The following is a 13,612-nucleotide window of genomic DNA, read 5'->3' as shown; positions in this document are numbered from 1 at the left end:
GCCGGCCGGGAGGCGGAAATAACCAAGGTTAATCCTCGCGGTAGACAGAAAAACGGCACTAAATTATCAATCTCCCCAACCAAGCTGAACATTAAAGGAGACAAATTTTAAATGTTCCAGAACCTCATAGACATTAGATGGAAGTAGAAGGAAAGCACCTGAAATAGCCCAAGGTGACTTGGGACTCTGAGAATTTAGTGCTGCCTTTTGGGTCCACCCCCAGGGGGTGTCCATTTTGAGCATGGCGCTTCCCCACCTTACGGAGGGTAATCTTGAAGGCAGGGGGTTACCCCGCAGTGCAGAGCCAGGCCCTGCCCTACGCCACCTTGTCATGCGCGAGCTCTAAAGTGAAGCTTGTGTTTGGCTTCAGAACTTCTTGCTTCTCACTCATCTTATTGGGAACAGCCCAAGGTGCACGCTTCCTGCTCACATTCTCCGCCAGTTGTAAACGGAGCCTGTCCTCAAGCATCGTCGCAATGAAGACTAATACCGATGACTCAATGCGCCATCATGCCGAGGATGAGAATGCGCGTGGGAAAGGGAACAAAGCAGACACGGAGGATGACGGCCCAGCGTAAGTTTCCTCGGATTTCAGGACGCCCAGAGGCTGACCAAACCCTGAGATGCCAATCCTGTCGAAAGAAAAAGGCAAAATGTTCGAGAAAACAGCCCTGCTCGCATTGTGTCCGGTTCAGTAGGGTCCGTCAGCATCCAGGCAGAGTTGCTCTGATCGCTTCCAGATATTGATTGCGTGTATGATGATCACAAAGCCAAACCAGGATTACGAACAGGTGCAATAGAGAACCTAAGCCAAAGAGTCGGTAAGTAATATTACTTCCCTCCAGCCCAAGATAACATTTGACATGGTTGGGCAGTCGCCTTAGAAAACATGTTTCTTGGACAAGGAGTTTTATGGCAGCAAGTTTGGAATTGCCTCAACGCAGTCCAAGCACACACACCGTCGTCGGAATGCGGTATCGGGGGCGGAAGTGACTCCTTGAAAGAATGCACGGGTCGACTACGAGCGACTCTGTCAACTCTGTCAACGGACCCTAATTCAACAGGATACGTACCGCCATTGCAAAGTCCGCTCAAGCGGCGGCGGAAAGACGATGTAGAAGAACAACCCCGGAAAGCACCAGCTTTCCACTCAGAGACTGAATATGAGCTCCCTCCAGAAGATCTCATTGACTCGTTGGTTGAAATATACTTCGCGAACATACATCCGTGGATCCCAATCCTTCATGTGAGGCAGTTCCGCAAACGAATGGCCGTGCCTTCCCAACGGACGAAGCTCACGTCGATTTTTCATGCCATTGTATCGCTCTGTGTTCGATTCTCTTCCGATTCCAGACTCAGCAATGCTGATATCAGGAACACTTACGCGAAGCGAAGTAGGCAGACTGTCATTTTGCAGAGTATGGAATCATTCTCCGTCGAGAACTTGCAAGCACTTGTGATATGTGCATTTGATACGGTAGGACCCACCAAGCGTGCAACAATCTATCTAACAAGACTTCAGATTGGTAGCGGACGCGGACCATCCGCCTGGTCCATCGTTGGAAGTATGACGAGGACGGTCGAGCAGCTGCAGCTGAGCGTGGAAGACGAAGATCAACCTCGTGCAGCAGAACTGCTCATCAAACGTATGGCATTTCTACCTCCGGCCACGACATGGATCGAACGAGAGGAACGACGCCGCGTCTTCTGGAATGTATTTCTTATGGATCGCTTTTGCAGCATTGCGACTGGGTGGAACTTTTCCCTCACCAGTGCCGATGTCAAGCGACGGTTGCCATGTGAGGGGGCCTTGTGGGAAGAAGGCAAAGCTCTACAAACACCAACGCCATATTTCGGTATCGCGGACAAATCTTCTGGTGGAGGTGCTTTGCCAACTCGAAGACCGGAACTTGACGATCAAGCTTCACTAGGAGGCTTCGCATTCTCAATCGAAGCTTTGGAAAGTTTGAGTCTCGTGACCACTTTCTTCTTGAGACACGAACTAGACGTTTCCAAGGTCCAAGATGTACAGATGTGGCTGATGAGATTTAAAGAGCTTGATTTGAGACTTGTGCAGTGAGTTTAACGAGATATAATTTGGATTTAAGGCTTACAAGGCTCGTAGATGGAAAATATTCCTGCCTGAACAATGGCGAGAAGCATGTGCACGAAACGTTGACGGGATCATGGATCCGAATCTGACGCTTGCACACATAACGCACAACACTGCTGTGGGCCTACTGCACCAAGGAATTGCGTACCCTTCGCCTGAGTGGCAAGTATGCCCTATTCGATTACCTTCTGTCTCCAGCGCAGAGACATGCATGACAGCAGCAAAAGAAGTTGCAATCATCGCAGAAGAATACCTCCAAGACTCAATAATACCTACGAGCCCCCAATTTGCGTTCTGTCTCTTTATCTGCGGACGCATGCTTCTCGCACATGCACTCCACTACAACACTTCTCTCCCTACAGAAGTCAATTCCCTTATCAACAGCCTCCAAGAGCTCTCTCGAAGGTGGAACGGGCCCCACATCAGCGAAAACCATAGCAACGGGTCACCTAATCTTGCGTCCAAGTTTGCCGCAAGACTTGCCCAAGCTCGGGATCAAGGCCCACATGCGCTGGATATTCGTCAATCTGCCTATTCCGACGAACAAAGTCTCTCCCAAGAAGCTCCTCCCGCCTTACAATCACGCAACAATAACTTCCACAACAATCAAGGTAATTTATCCAACGATACTCGTCACACAGCGACAAACACCAATGACATCACACACGGTTCCCTCGTGAACGGGCAGCGGGTCAACGGTGATAGCGGCGCAGTTCTAGCAGATCAAGAAGGCTCACCAGATAGTATCTCGTTAGCATTCCCACCGCTGCCGCTTGCATTTCAACCACACTGTGCCAACGGCGTGCCCACGCGGATCTCCTCTCCGATTTCCAACCTGGCATACCCGATTCCAGGGAACGGTGAATACGGGTCAACCAACACATTCGCCGATTCAAACAATGGAGGGTATGACTTGTCCGGCAATGGCTTTGATGACTTGAACTCATTCTTTGACTATTCTTTCTTGCCGATGCAGAGGATAAGTGTGTTTTCTGGAGCAAGTGAGAAGCCGACGGAGCAGGAGCATTAATCTACTCTCGCTTAATCCCAGGGGCTGCGACCCCAACAACGGCAATCGGGCAGCGTCCTTTCTGACGTCGCATTCAAGCATAGCTAAATCAGAGGGCAAGAGAATTTCATTTATGTAAATATAATCTGTAAGTCTAAACACCCAATCAAAAATTTCCATTTCCCAGAATCTCCCCACCGATGCCCATATCTAACAACTTATTCCCGCAAAGCAGAAAGTAATAATCGGCATACACCAACCCATGCATCGCCCACCGTCTCGGCGCAAACTCATAGTTATTGATCGTTGCACCGGCCAGCACCGTTTCCAGACCATCTCCCATATCGACCTCCAGCTCGCCCGCCTCTGCTGACTCTCCGAGTTCCGCAGACGGGATTGTGACCTGCGAAGTGTGGAATGAGGCCTTAGGGCTTAAGCACCGCTCACAGACAGCTGTCAAGATGCGTAGGGCGCCATCTAGGTAAATACTTGGCTCGCTGCGTGCCATCACCGCTTCGTGCAGGAGCAGCATTCCGTGGCACGCTATGACCGCTGCGCTCGTATCAGTCGGGGTCCTCTCATCCCTTGGGCAGGTGAAATCCCAGGGTGGGATGCCACTCTCCGGCAGGTGAGCAAGGAAGTAGTCTGCGCAATTCCGAGCTGTGGTGAGAAATATCGGGTCCCGGGTCCAGAGGTACGTCTGCGCAAAGCCGGTGATAGCCCATGCTTGGCCGCGCGACCAGCACGAGGCGTCCGAGTACCCTTGGTTCGTCAACTTGGCTTTGACTGCTCCGGTGTGCTGGTCAAAGTTCACGACGTGGATGGTGGAGGAGTCGGGTCGGATGTGGTGGAGGCGGGTTGTGTGGGCGTGCGCGGTTGCTATGTCTCTCAGCTGGGGACTGCGGAGCTCTGCTGCCGCCCAGAAGAGGAGGTCAAGGTTTAGCATGTTGTCCTTGAAATCCATATCAGCGCATGGTTTCTAATCCCAAAACATCACCTTTAACTATAAATGGAGGTAGTTCAGAACTTACAATAATCACCAAAAAGTCCGACTTAGGATCACTAAACTCATACCGCTTCGTGATACACGTATCCCACGAGCGCAGACATCTCGTCGTGGCATTATACCGAGTAGCCAGCGTCTGTGCGGCTGTGATCAAGGTTTGGTGTGCTCGTTGGTCCCCTTCCAGTTCCCAGGCTTTGCGTGCCCAGGGCGAGATCATGAAGCCGAGGTCGTGCGTGCCTCTTAGACGGGCGTTCTGATGTAGGTTTGTCGTCCACCAGTTGCAAGCAAATCTAGCCCAAATTATCAGTATCAATGTCATATATAGGCACATTTCCTACGAAAGAGGGAATAACAGAGGAAAGGAGGGACGCATAGAAGTGAGGACTGTACCTCTGCTGCAAAATATGCAGCCCCATCGACTCCATTGCTAGTGGATATTTCCTCTCCCTCTCTAACAGCAAATACAAACTCCCAGGAAAGAAACCAGAGGTCCAGAACTCGAGGTCTCGATAAATGTATTCGTTGGAGCCAGGTTTCGTATATTCGGGGTAGAGAGTTGGGGGGCTTGACTATGGATGAATTGTGGATGTTAGCGGACATAGCTGAGGGGAAAGGGGCGAATTGAGGTTGTTCGCAGCGGAGCAGGCAGACGCACTTTGTTTAACGCTCGTTGAGCGATGCCCCAAATTTTTGCAGTGGTGGAAGGGGAGTAAAGGGCTGAGAGGGATGGGTTTGGAGGGAGAGATTTGGTGGTGGCGCGGAAGGTGGAGGGTGATTTTGCAAGATCAATGGTTCCTGTGTCCACGTTGCCATTTTTGCAAATCTGGAGGAGGGAGTCAGAGCACAATAATCTTTGATTGAGGATATGGAGAGAAGATGAAGAGATACCGGAAAAGAGACGTCAAATGGCTCATCTGTTTGAATCCTACTTCTCTTTTTTGAGGAGTGCATATTTCCTTTTTCTAGCAAAGAGTTGAAATAAAAATATTTGAAAACGACACAATCAAAAAGCGAGAGCAATTTAATTCAAAGTAAAGAGGAAGATGGAACAAGTTGCCCAAGAGATGGACATGGAGAGCGAGGTGGTACAGCGTCATTAGCCTCACCGAGCGCTGAACCGGAACCGGAACCAGATTCCCTTGCGCCAATCTGCAGTACCTATCCCAGACGGACCTCCCAGAGACTGAGAGTTTGTAGACTGACAAGGCGGAGGTAATTCCAACGCCACGTTGAAACATCTCACAAGTAACCGGCAGGGGGATTTCTGCCCGACCGGGATGCGGAGCATGTCTCGGGCACTCCGCCGGAGTCTTGGCCAAGCCACGGCCGTTGCGTGTGGTATCAAGCGCTCGCGTTGAAGAGGAGTCTGGCAGTATAAATCCGGATACGGCTGTATCGAAGATTAAAATTCAGTGTAATAGCGGGGTAAACAAAGATTTTTGTCATATCCAGCTCTTAGGGAGCATCCCATCCTTTTCGATCTCTTGCTTCTTTCAAGAGCTCGCAGTGGACAGAAAAAGTGGCACACATTTCAATGCCCCAAGTCTAAGTCCAACATTAAGCTGGACGTTGGAGCAGGAATGGACTTGGGGGACGAAACATTTAAAGATTCCTAAGACACCAAGACATTTGAAAGGACCGCCTTTGAATGTACGAGTGTGCTCAAGGGCACATTTTGTGGACAGTGGGAAGATACCTAAAATAATCCATCTTGAACCGGGACAATCAGTGCCACTTTTCCTGCCCACCACGTGAATAGCTTTAGGTTTCCATTCCGGAATTCACTGTTGTTCATGGACTGTAAGGCAGAGTGAATAATTGTATTAATTCAGGCACAAGTAACGCAGAAACCCAACCCCGTCTCCGCCTGGTGACAACCTCCCTAAGCAACTGCTGGATAACGTGCTCTCCAATTTGGCGAATATGAACTAGCAATAGAACCCCTCCCTTGAAGGCGTGGCTTTGAGAGAATCCCAGACCACGGGTAGGAGCAGTAAGTCACATTTCACCTAGCAAACGCTATTGCCTCGTGTCACAATAGTATTGTAACCGCCATACGCGAATATTTGAGTACCAGCATAGCGGCTGTTAGGCGTACAACCGTTTACAATAGCTTGAGCCATGTCTCCACATCAGGGGGTGGAACGGCGAGCTCGTTAGAATTCCGGCGGAGGAAGGGTTGGCCGAGACCGTGTACGCAGAGTGCAACTGAAAGAAAAATGTGGTATCGAAACGATGAGGGGCATTCATGGGATGCTCACATCATTGCAGAGCTATATTTCAGATGAGTAATTTGGGGAAGTTAGAGTTGCTAATGCAGGAACAGATCCCGCAGGTGCGTGGGCCTGCGTCGATGAACATCCATTCATTGATACTATTGAGATAGTCAATGCTGTACCCGGTTTGGCCAACAATTGCCGGAAACCAAGGTTGATCCTGGATGGGGACGCTGATAGGAGGTCCGGAATTGAGAATAGAGATTTCAAATTTCCCAGGGGCTACTCATTTGCCATGATTGCAAACTCACTATGGTACGAGTCTACAAGTTGAGTGGATCAACATGTGTCTTACTCTTGAACTCGAAGTCGGGATATTGTTTCTTGAGCTGACCCCAGGTTGACTGTTGTTTTCCAAATTAGAGGTGAACTCAGTGCAGGAGAATTGAGTGAATTCTTACCTGTAAGGTGCCATTCATCTCCATATGCTGGCAGTGAACCTGCCCTGACTACTTGAGTGGCTGGGCCGGATGTGGCAGGGGCGAAGCATCAGTACGGATGACGCGGAGAGTCAGGCCAGTAGAGTGGGCGGAGAGGGCCTGTCGTGTAATGAACCCATGCCCTACGAACACTATAGCAACTTGACCACAAGATAAATAAGAGCAAGCACACGGAATTACATCCTTTGCATAGCGCTACTTCCATTCAAATAATCGTGATCTCTTGATATTGCTCATCACCAAATATACTCTCCTGCGTGGAGTCAAGGTTGAAAAGCCCAACACGTTGAAATACCCCCTCACCAACCTCTTCCAGTATTAGTCCCACAGGTACACCATAATTGACTGTGTTCTTCTGCGTACTATTCATAACCTTAAGCAGCCGCACATTCTCACCAGACGATGAAGGATGCCGACAATCGAGTGAACAGTCACCAACTTCCTCATTATTGATCTTCACACGATTATCCCATGCCCCGCCCGTCTCACCATCAAGAACAAGCCTAAATTTGTCCCCTCTAATCTCCCCAGTCCGAAAAATTGTTGCCTGCTTCAAAAGTCCTGATACCTTGAGCTTCGCAGGAGCACTCATCTCTGGTGGAGTGAAACCGGATGTCCTCGGGTCAACCTCTATTATACGAAGGCTCTGCCCCTCGCTATCCCCCGATAGCTCACTGGAATAGTATGATACACCGCCGTTGTATGCAGCCCATGACCAGGAGGGAGCTTGGCGTAATCCTCCCTTCGATACCCTTGGGTAGCCTTGTGACATGTTTATGATATTTGGTTGCCACAATAAGCCCCTGACCAGATCATTCAGCCAAAGGCCGAACAGGTAATTGTCTTTGAGTAAAGCTCCTATTTCGACCGCAAGACCAGATATGGCAGGGAATTTATCCGACTCAAACGTGAGTTGGCGTCCCGAGAACATTGTCACCAGCGTATACCAAAGATTGTACGCTGAGCGAGCAGCAGCCTCATAACCGTTAACTTCCTTCATCGATGAGATCTGCTTAGTGAGCCCAAGTAGGTGTTGGAATTCAAGGGAAGCCATCATTGTATCCAGCTCCCCTGGCATATCTCGTGTAATGTCCCCTTCTTCTGAGCTATCGGTGGTGCAGCATTCAAAGTATATTTTCTCGGTTGTGAAATGAATGACGCGCCTCGAAAGTAATCGTTCCTGGAGGGTCCAGCCACGCATGTTCCATGGTGACATCCCAATGTCTTGGAACCATCCTCCGCCCCCAGCTCGTGATTGCGGTCGGATACAATACTGTCCAAGCGGGGAGCCATTTACAGAATGGAGTGGCATTTGAACAGATGCCCTTACTCCGCGGACGAGAAACCCTGAGTTGCTGGAGGATGATGATGTGGCGGCAATGACGAAATGAGCCGTACCGTATATACGACCCATTTTTCTAATCTCCACCTTCCAGTCATCTTCACTATCTTGGATAATACAGACGGAATCAATCCACAAGTACCTCAGACCCAGTGCTCGCGTGACAATGATTGCGTCTCGGAAATTCTGCGGAAGTTCAGATATCGGCATTCCCTCTAAACTATGTTCTATATTAGACAATAATGTCTTATATTGGTCTTTTGACGAAGGCCCCCAACAATGGCTAAGCGCTGCATAAACCCCAGTGATACCGTGAGTAATGTACAAGCGTGGATCACACGATCCATCAGGTGGTCCAACGTCAATAACACGAGTAGGTAGGTATGGCGGGTCCTTCTCCAGGCGGCATCTTTCGTGCAATTCCTTGCATTCTTCCATCCAGTCGGTAATACGCTGCAAGTTTCGAGGATCAAGGGCTGTTGGGAGTGGCTGAGGCTGCTTGATCTGGCTCGTGGCAGGGCTATCTGGAAGAAGGGGTCAGAATAGGCCTAAACTTAAGCGGGAAGCTGGTTATACCATTACAACAATAAAGGTTAAAGTAGATCGTAGTAAGAGATGAGGAATCATAAGCGCTATCTATTGGGCGGATTGAAAATTGCAAGGTCGTCATTCCCCTTCTACCTCCCACGGAAGTGATTTTGGCTCCGTATATCTGAACAATACTTTCGAATGGCTTCTTACCATCGGTAGATCTGGCGAACGGGTCACCGTATGAGCAGTGTGATTGGCACGAAGCTCGCAGAAGTCCACAAAAGGCACAGCCATCTTTGGTCGAGGCTTTAAGCTGGGGGAAATCAGGGAATGTGTCAAGCCGCTCGTAGTCAATGGAAAGGTCACCACCGGTTTTCAGGAAGGCTTCAGAGTGATCAACTGTGAGAATTAAACAGTATTTGCATGGGTTGTTGAAACAAAAAGAAGTCGCCATCTTTAATGCAAATTGTTTGCCGTGATTTTCCTTAGTGGAAAGTCAAAAATCCCAATTTATATGTGTGCTTTGTCACGTGGTCGACTTGTAACCGAGATCCCATCCGTTGACTTAAATAGTCGGACTTGACGTGGCGCTAAAGGGGCCCTTTAGCGCGACGTCAAGTCCGACTATTGAACCTCGTTTCGATATTTGCCGGCAACTAGGGAAAGACTAAAACGACCCCCCCAGGGTGTCGATTGGGGGCCACTAACCCAAAGTAGAGGCGCTCGGACAGGAACACCAAAACTCTTGCTTTTTCTTTAATTTAATACAATCTTAAGGAATTAATATAATTTAATAATCGTTTTATTTACTTATAGCCCTAATTAAGGGCTATTTAAATATAAGCTTTTTATAAGCTTTGGATTAGTAATAGCTCCTTAACTTAAGATTTTTGAAGAGCTTAGGTAGCCAATCACAAGTTTATCAACACCCCTAATCGACAGCCAGGGGGGGGGTTGTTTTAGTTTTTCCCGTCAAGAGCGATAACTTCAGCAAAGCCATGGTTCGGGGTTAGTGGTTATACGCGACGAGCCGAGGAGAGGAGACGGGGCGCGGGAAGCCTTGCGACCAGGCCAGCAAATACCAAAGATCTTTGTCAAGAGAGCCATGGCGATGTAGCCTGAAAAGGATCTACGGCCGATCAAGAATTTGGATGTGAAAATGAAAGATGGTTTTTGAAAGGTTGGGAGGGGCCGGTTTCTGCCACCGATCGCCATGCCAAGATGCAAAGTCCTTGCATCATGCAGTGCTGCGCCACGTCCTGAAAATATCCTCATTGAGTTAACTCGGCCCTTCTTCATGTCCGTCTTACTTGTTTATTCCTCGATTGAGCTAGGACAGTATGTATCTAGACGTCAAGTCAAAGGCGCATCAGCTGGTATATTTACTAAACCCCAATCACCTTCCCCATCTTCCGATAAGACATAATTACCACGACAGAGGAGAAAGCCAAAATGTCTCAACAACCGGCACCAGCTGGGTCGATGAGGATTTCAACCGCCGTTCCATTCGAGCAATTACGCTCACTTCTAGCCTCACCAGCAACAACCTCACCCGTTACAAAAGCCCAAGATCTCATCCAAATACTACCCCCAAGCAAAGTGTGCACAGTATGCTTGAACTTCGACCCATACCTGGCCTCCAAAAAAGGCGATTCGGATCAGCACAAACCATGGGCTGAAACAGAGTACAGAATTCCTGCCGGGACACCAGTCGGGAAAATCACCATCGAAAAGTCGAAATATCTAATTGATGCGGTGAAAGGTGGTTGCTTTTACTGTTCTATGGTCCAATCTGCAGTCGGGGCTGTATGTCCTGGGTGGGAGAAGGAAGGGTCATACATTCATATCTTTCTTGCGCTTAACTTGCCCGTGGTTGTGCGGTTAGAGTTTGGAGTTATTTCCACTTTGCCTATTGGCAGGGAAGCTGCAGAGGGCTTGTTCCGGGTCGAGTTACCGGTTGACCATGATTTAAATTTTGTTATTACGGTTGGTTCTGCTTCGGACACTTCGAAATCTGCTGTAGATGTTGAGATTTATCGACCTCGACTCGCTGCCGATCAGTCCACTATTGGTGGTATGTTGTCTAATTAAAATGGGAGCGAGGTTCAAGACAAGAGATTGCTAACGGGGATGCCTAGATATTGCCCTCTCAGCAGTTGTCCCTTACTTGGGCTTTGCAGAAGATATACCGAGACGTGTTGGCGATAAAAGATGCCTAACCTTCATACAAGGTCAATTGTCCCGCTGTCTCAACGAACACAACTGTTGGGCTCGTAAATCTTTGCCTTTCCTTCCAGATCGCGTCATCTGGATCGAAGCCAACAATCCAAGTCGTATTCAGCTCATAGAGCCAAAAAGCGTTCGTGCTATATATCTTGCACTCAGTTATTGCTGGGGATCTGTGAACTCAGATACTTACTTAACAGACGCGTCCACATATGAGGCAAGGAAGGCTGGAATGCGGTTGGACGACTTACCGCCTCTTTTTCAGGACATTATTGAGTGTGCTCGTGCGCTTGGTATTGAATATATCTGGATCGATCGATTGTGCATCATCCAGCAAGATGATGACGATTTCAATAAGCAGGCTCCAAAAATGGGAGAGATATACGGAAATGCCACTGTGACCATAGCAGCCGCTTCTGCTAGTTCCGAAATGGATCGTATCTTGGTGGAGCGAGATCGCAAATGGTCCCCTTTCGACATAAGCATGACTGTCAATGGCATTGGGGCTTTGAAACTTCAATGTCGGAGGCGATCACACCCTTTAGGGAAGGAGGACACGGGAGGCGATTATGGCAAAGTGTCTACCAGGGCATGGATATGGCAAGAACGTCTCCTTGCTGAAAGAACGATGTTTTTTACTCCCTCTGCCTTGAAGTTTGAATGCCATTGCCATTCTGTTTGGGAAGGATTCGATCAGGGGGTCACAGGCCACTCATGGTCCGCGCAACTGGAAATCATATCACACAGCTCATGGACATCGTTGGTGGAGGAATTTACGAGAAGAGACATCACTCGACCTTCAGACCGGCTCCCAGCCATGGATTCTGTCATGAAGCGCATTCAAAAAAGTACTGGTTGGACGCCTCTTTGGGGTTTGTGGGAAGACATGCTCGTGGAAAGTCTGGGCTGGGAAGCACAGCTCCCAGAACGCCATGGAATGCATTCATGCCGCATGAACCCTGGCCATTACGCTCCGACCTGGAGCTGGGCAAGCGTTGATGGCCCAATTTCGTACATCTCTACTAAACCTTCGAACGTTAGCTCCCAAATCGACCCCTTCACCTATGACCTAGATTGTCGAAAGGTCAAGGCTACTCCTCCGGGTTCGATCACAGTGGCTAGCTACCTCGTTCCAATCGAGCTCAATGTTATAGTAGAGCGTAATGAGCCCTCCGAAGGAAACTCGATCGAACATGAAGAATTTACGTATGATTATGTGGTGAAAGGCTCAAATAGAGTCGGCCCAGAAGATGCTACACTTAAACCCGATGTTGTCCTGAAACCGTGGAGCGGTAAGATCAGTGGACAGCTGATATCGACTGTTGTACGAGTTCCATATGGAGAGACTCCTCCAAAGACATCTTGGACTGGTACCTGCCACTGCTTATTAGTCGGCAAGACGAAAAGACGATGCCTTGTTCTCTATCTGGGCCGCTCGCTGGAGAATCCAGGTGCTTGGGAACGAATTGGAATGGTGGATGGGATATCACCCACTATCTTCTCGATGTCTCAAAGGCAGATAATCGACATTTTTTAATTCCTCGCTAATTTTGGAGGTATGCCTTTGAACCCACAAGTCCAAATACTACCACAAATGACTTAGACCTTCGTGGTTACACAAGCACGGCCGCCGAGGACGTGAAACTGACAATGCCAGCATACATAACATTCCACTCTCCCCTCGGCCATCCCCATCCATTTCTCGCCTCAGAACTGCGAAAAATACTCTTCGACACGTCCACTATTGTCCTATCCAACAAACTCACGCGACATCGATCCCAAGCCAACAATGTCATGGACGTTCCCTCGTGGCCGCCTTTCTCGGGAACATGTAAAACGACACCCCCCACCCCCGGGTGTCGATTGGGGGTCAGGGTGTTTTGGGACCTTATAGCAGTCACAGGGTTTGGCGCTCACGAGTGGCCATTAGTATAATTGCAGACAACGATCCTCACTTTCCCCCTCTTTGCATTTCCTATTCACTAGCTCTTCCAGTTTCTCCACTTTTGTTCACATTTTCAATACAACATGAACACGTCCCTCCTCGTTGGCTCCGATTTAGAAATACACGCTTGCATCTGTCGTGCAACTTCACTTCGGATGTCGCTTGCGCCTGATTGGTACCATTAATACGAGACGAGGCCGAAGTGCTGCAGTAGATCGTTAATTCTCCTCACGTGGGTCGAACATAGGGATGGCAAAATTATATAATTTAGGACTTCAATATGGAGAATGCGGCTCTAACTCGTAAGTCTTGGCAGTTGCTGTAACAGCCTGGGTCTGGAGCCATGTTTGCTTGAATGGAAAGGTAGTGGCATAGCAACGGGAGGGCGATGTAAGTAGACGGCTTTATAGGCTTTACATGCTGACGGATAGCGCAATGGCCCTATAGATATCGCTAGAGAGGACAGCACTTTAGGCTATCAAACCCCTAAGCCTGGTTGCTCTGCCATGTCTCTATGGCGTCCTGAGGCCTAGCACTCACCCCTGCCAATTGCAAGACTTATGGTCATGTCCTTCGTACGTAACGCAATAAAATCCGCTAGACATGATTATACTATTATTATTTCCCTATAAACTTGGATAGGGGGCTCTGGCTAATAGGAGCTCCGAGTAAGAATATCAGAATTTTTGCCTTAAATTATGCTTGGTTTGTACTTGACTTATTC

At 48.8% G+C, this 13,612-nt stretch overlaps 4 protein-coding genes across 4 annotated transcripts; 2 read left to right on the top strand and 2 right to left on the bottom strand.

The window, feature by feature from the left end:
• Window positions 1-396: 396 nt before the first annotated feature.
• On the top strand, window positions 397-3,196 carry K444DRAFT_4952 (uncharacterized protein). The gene is made up of 6 exons (XM_024873269.1): window positions 397-574; window positions 624-694; window positions 741-821; window positions 876-1,477; window positions 1,523-2,076; window positions 2,126-3,196. The coding sequence occupies exons 1-6, from the start codon at window positions 477-479 to the stop codon at window positions 3,141-3,143; spliced, it is 2,424 nt and encodes an 807-aa protein (XP_024743957.1). The 5' UTR covers window positions 397-476; the 3' UTR covers window positions 3,144-3,196.
• Window positions 3,197-3,288: 92 nt separating this feature from the next.
• Window positions 3,289-5,079, bottom strand: K444DRAFT_639133 (glycoside hydrolase family 88 protein; the record flags this gene model as incomplete). The annotated part of the gene is made up of 5 exons (XM_024884337.1): window positions 3,289-4,074; window positions 4,154-4,418; window positions 4,519-4,697; window positions 4,784-4,951; window positions 5,017-5,079. The coding sequence occupies 5 exons, from the start codon at window positions 5,077-5,079 to the stop codon at window positions 3,289-3,291; spliced, it is 1,461 nt and encodes a 486-aa protein (XP_024743956.1).
• Window positions 5,080-7,013: 1,934 nt separating this feature from the next.
• Window positions 7,014-9,182, bottom strand: K444DRAFT_550182 (HET-domain-containing protein). The gene is made up of 2 exons (XM_024876496.1): window positions 8,763-9,182; window positions 7,014-8,710 (listed from the first exon to the last, which is right to left on the bottom strand). Exons 1-2 carry the CDS (start codon window positions 9,169-9,171, stop codon window positions 7,050-7,052), a joined length of 2,070 nt encoding a protein of 689 aa, XP_024743955.1. The 5' UTR covers window positions 9,172-9,182; the 3' UTR covers window positions 7,014-7,049.
• Window positions 9,183-10,199: 1,017 nt separating this feature from the next.
• K444DRAFT_516081 (HET-domain-containing protein) lies at window positions 10,200-12,480 on the top strand (the record flags this gene model as incomplete). The annotated part of the gene is made up of 2 exons (XM_024873651.1): window positions 10,200-10,791; window positions 10,856-12,480. The coding sequence occupies 2 exons, from the start codon at window positions 10,200-10,202 to the stop codon at window positions 12,478-12,480; spliced, it is 2,217 nt and encodes a 738-aa protein (XP_024743954.1).
• Window positions 12,481-13,612: the final 1,132 nt, after the last annotated feature.

This window comes from Hyaloscypha bicolor (genome assembly GCF_002865645.1).
Source record: "Hyaloscypha bicolor E unplaced genomic scaffold K444scaffold_10, whole genome shotgun sequence".
Lineage (NCBI taxonomy): Eukaryota > Fungi > Ascomycota > Leotiomycetes > Helotiales > Hyaloscyphaceae > Hyaloscypha > Hyaloscypha bicolor.
This window is presented reverse-complemented; position numbering and strand designations above follow the sequence as displayed.

What these genes read in the sequence shown, in the direction of transcription:
- K444DRAFT_4952 (XM_024873269.1), top strand. Translation starts at nt 477, where the DNA reads ATGAAGACTAATACCGATGACTCAATGCGCCATCATGCCGAGGATGAG. An exon ending in ACGGAGGATGACGGCCCAGC is followed by an intron (nt 575 to 623) that starts GTAAGTTTCCTC and finishes CCAAACCCTGAG; the next exon opens with ATGCCAATCCTGTCGAAAGA. An exon ending in TGATATGTGCATTTGATACG is followed by an intron (nt 1,478 to 1,522) that starts GTAGGACCCACC and finishes ACAAGACTTCAG; the next exon opens with ATTGGTAGCGGACGCGGACC.
- K444DRAFT_550182 (XM_024876496.1), bottom strand. Translation starts at nt 9,171, where the DNA reads ATGGCGACTTCTTTTTGTTTCAACAACCCATGCAAATACTGTTTAATT. An exon ending in TAACCTTTATTGTTGTAATG is followed by an intron (nt 8,711 to 8,762) that starts GTATAACCAGCT and finishes CCCTTCTTCCAG; the next exon opens with ATAGCCCTGCCACGAGCCAG.